The 2,584-nt window shown below is 42.4% G+C and overlaps 1 protein-coding gene across 1 annotated transcript; it reads right to left on the bottom strand.

Moving 5' to 3' along the window:
- Nucleotides 1-265: 265 nt before the first annotated feature.
- LOC125519533 (ATP synthase subunit a-like) lies at nt 266-1,283 on the bottom strand. Its single transcript, XM_048684315.1, has one exon. It carries the CDS (start codon nt 1,281-1,283, stop codon nt 282-284), a length of 1,002 nt encoding a protein of 333 aa, XP_048540272.1. The 3' UTR covers nt 266-281.
- Nucleotides 1,284-2,584: the final 1,301 nt, after the last annotated feature.

Raw genomic sequence — 2,584 nt, 5'->3', positions numbered from 1 at the left:
ATGTTCCCACTGATACCTAATCGATAACGAAGCTGAATGGCTTTTTTCGGTCCAATTCCATCCATTTTTGTTGAGGCAATTCTGACTTGTTCATCGGGAAGTGATCTAGCTCCTGAGATATATGACATTCTTTATCCTTATCTTTTCCTGGTCTTCTCGGCTGGAATCTACAATCTACACCTCTCCAAACACAAACGCAATATCTTGAGTACCCGGAACCATGTTCAGTGCTGCAAAAGCGCAGTTGTAGCCCCCTAGAATCTTCGGCTCCTCGTTTTTATTCAATTATGAAATGACTCATTTTGATGGAGATTTGTAGCATCATTCAAGTAAATACAAATTGAGATCGTAGAAACATGAGCTTGTGATATAGCTACACCTAATTCCAGACCGGTTAATGCTAGAACTATAAATAAGGGACCAAGATCTCCTATGAAATAGAAAATATTATTCAGAAATAGCATAGTCCAAGCAAACCCACTTAAAATCTTTACTAAACTATGACCGGCCATCATATTAGCAAATAAACGTATTCCTAAGCTTAATGCACGAAAACAATAAGAGATTAGCTCAAGGAGTACTAAGAAAGGTGCTAACGGCAGTGGGACTCCTGCAGGTAATAAGAAGCTAAAAAAATGAAGCCCATGTCTTTGAAATCCAATGATCGTAATGCCTATAAAAATGGAAAATGAAAGAGCCAAAGTAATGAGAAAATGACTTGTCACTGTGAAGCTAAAGGGTATCATACCCTGGGGATTACGAAATAACGAAAAAGTAAAAGTGACCGAGATGCGAGGGAAAAACTTTTGTTTCACATTTCCGGAAAGACCACCTATTTGTTCGTTTACCAGGTTCAGCACGAAATCATAAATAAGCTCGACCAAGGATTGCCATGCATTTGGCACTGACTTTCCACCTCCCTTTTTCGTAACAACAAAAAACAGAAAAACGACCAAAACGACAGTGAGAAGCATATACAAGACTGCATTTGTAAATGTAAAATAAAATTTGCCCACATGAAGATCAATTATTGGGTAAATGGCAAATTGATCCAATGGGTTTTCCAAAAAAAGCGGATTCGGAGCACTTACAGCGCTACCCGGCGGGGAGTTTTCGTCCCTCCATATTTCGTTATAAAAATTAACAAAGCCCGCGTTCCAAGTGAAGCTTTCGCGCCCCTTGAAATGTAAATCTACGGAAGTCTTCCTTAGACTCTCAGCAGGATCCACGCCCAGAAACTGGTCACAAAACCAGGTAACATCGTATGCAGGTGGCAAAGCCATTGATGCCTGCCGCATGTATAATTCTACCATTTTTGTGATTTCAAAAAGCAAAGCCTGTGCATTTCCGGGCGCAATTCCATACATTTTTAAAAGGAGGTCCCCATCTTTCGAGGTAGGTGCCTCCACCCCTTCCAAAAGCCGGTTCACAAGCTGCGGATCCAACGCAGGTTGGGAAAAATCAAAAATAAAAGAATGGACGTGAGAGACGCTTTGTACTGTTTGTGTTATTAAATCAAATTTGTTCATCTCCAGGTAACTCCATCTTTTTCAGCTCTGCTCGCTCACTTTTGAAAGGAAAGGAGACTGATCTTGACGTCAGCGTTGGTTTTTCTAACGAAACGAAGAAGCTTTGGATGGAGATTTCACATAAGCATTGCACAATGATCCGCATTAGGCGGGGAGCAGCAATGATACCGTCGGCCAGGAATAAGTACTTATCCCTCTTATACTTAAGAAAAGAGAATAGAAGTGAGTGAATTCCGTTTTAATCTGTACCTAACTCTCAATTGAATTCAGAGTGCTGCCTTTACTTCATCTGCCGTGAACGGAGCCAAGAGGCTTGCGTTCATTTCTTCAGTTACTCGCCTGTTTACTTTCCCCAGTAGCCCAGGGTCGGGAGCTAGGACTTCTGAGGTGAACAGTCCCTCAAAGTAACCTAGTACCAGAGATGCTAACTGGTCATTACCTTCGATCCTGTTGCCGTTTGAGTCATTCAGAAACTTTATTATGTTCTTCTTTTTTCTCCGTTGCAAAATGATGTGATGAAAGAAGCTCGTATTTCGGTCTCCATGGCGGAGCCAATTAGCCCTTCCTCTTTGCAGCCATTAATCCGAGTGCAAACTCTCTCAATTAAGTGTTGGAAGCAGTCGCTCCTATCCACTCCTACCAGGGAGGGGAGCCCCAAGTATTTGTCAGTGAGCGATTTGGTGACAATATTCAGCAGGTTGCATACCTCTTGTCTGTCCCCCATATCTGTCTAAGGGTCCTTGGTAAAACTCTCTTCATTGAAGGCAATACGTGGGTATCCATCTTATCTACGGTCTGCGGGTCATCCACATGACCAAAACAAAGGGTACGAAAGTAGTGAAACCGATATATCTGTTGAAGGCGATCCCACCGGTCCTATTTATTAAGTTGCAATGGCGAGTATCTTTGGACCCCAAAGAGTTGTATAAGTTGGAAAATGGAGATTTGCCTGTGGCATTGGCCGTTGGGCAGCTAGCTATTGCATTTGAAGGCTCCACAGAAAGAACCCGCAGGTACTATTACGACAGGTGGCTTCGAATCCAGTTTGTTAGTCG

The sequence above is a fragment of the Triticum urartu genome, chromosome 7, assembly GCF_003073215.2.
Source record: "Triticum urartu cultivar G1812 chromosome 7, Tu2.1, whole genome shotgun sequence".
NCBI classification, from domain to species: domain Eukaryota; kingdom Viridiplantae; phylum Streptophyta; class Magnoliopsida; order Poales; family Poaceae; genus Triticum; species Triticum urartu.
The sequence above is the reverse complement of the archived record's forward strand: the minus strand, read 5'-3'. Positions and strand labels throughout refer to the sequence as shown.

Bases quoted from the DNA above. Each gene is read 5' to 3' on its own strand.
- LOC125519533 (XM_048684315.1), bottom strand. From the start codon at position 1,283: ATGGCTTTGCCACCTGCATACGATGTTACCTGGTTTTGTGACCAGTTT.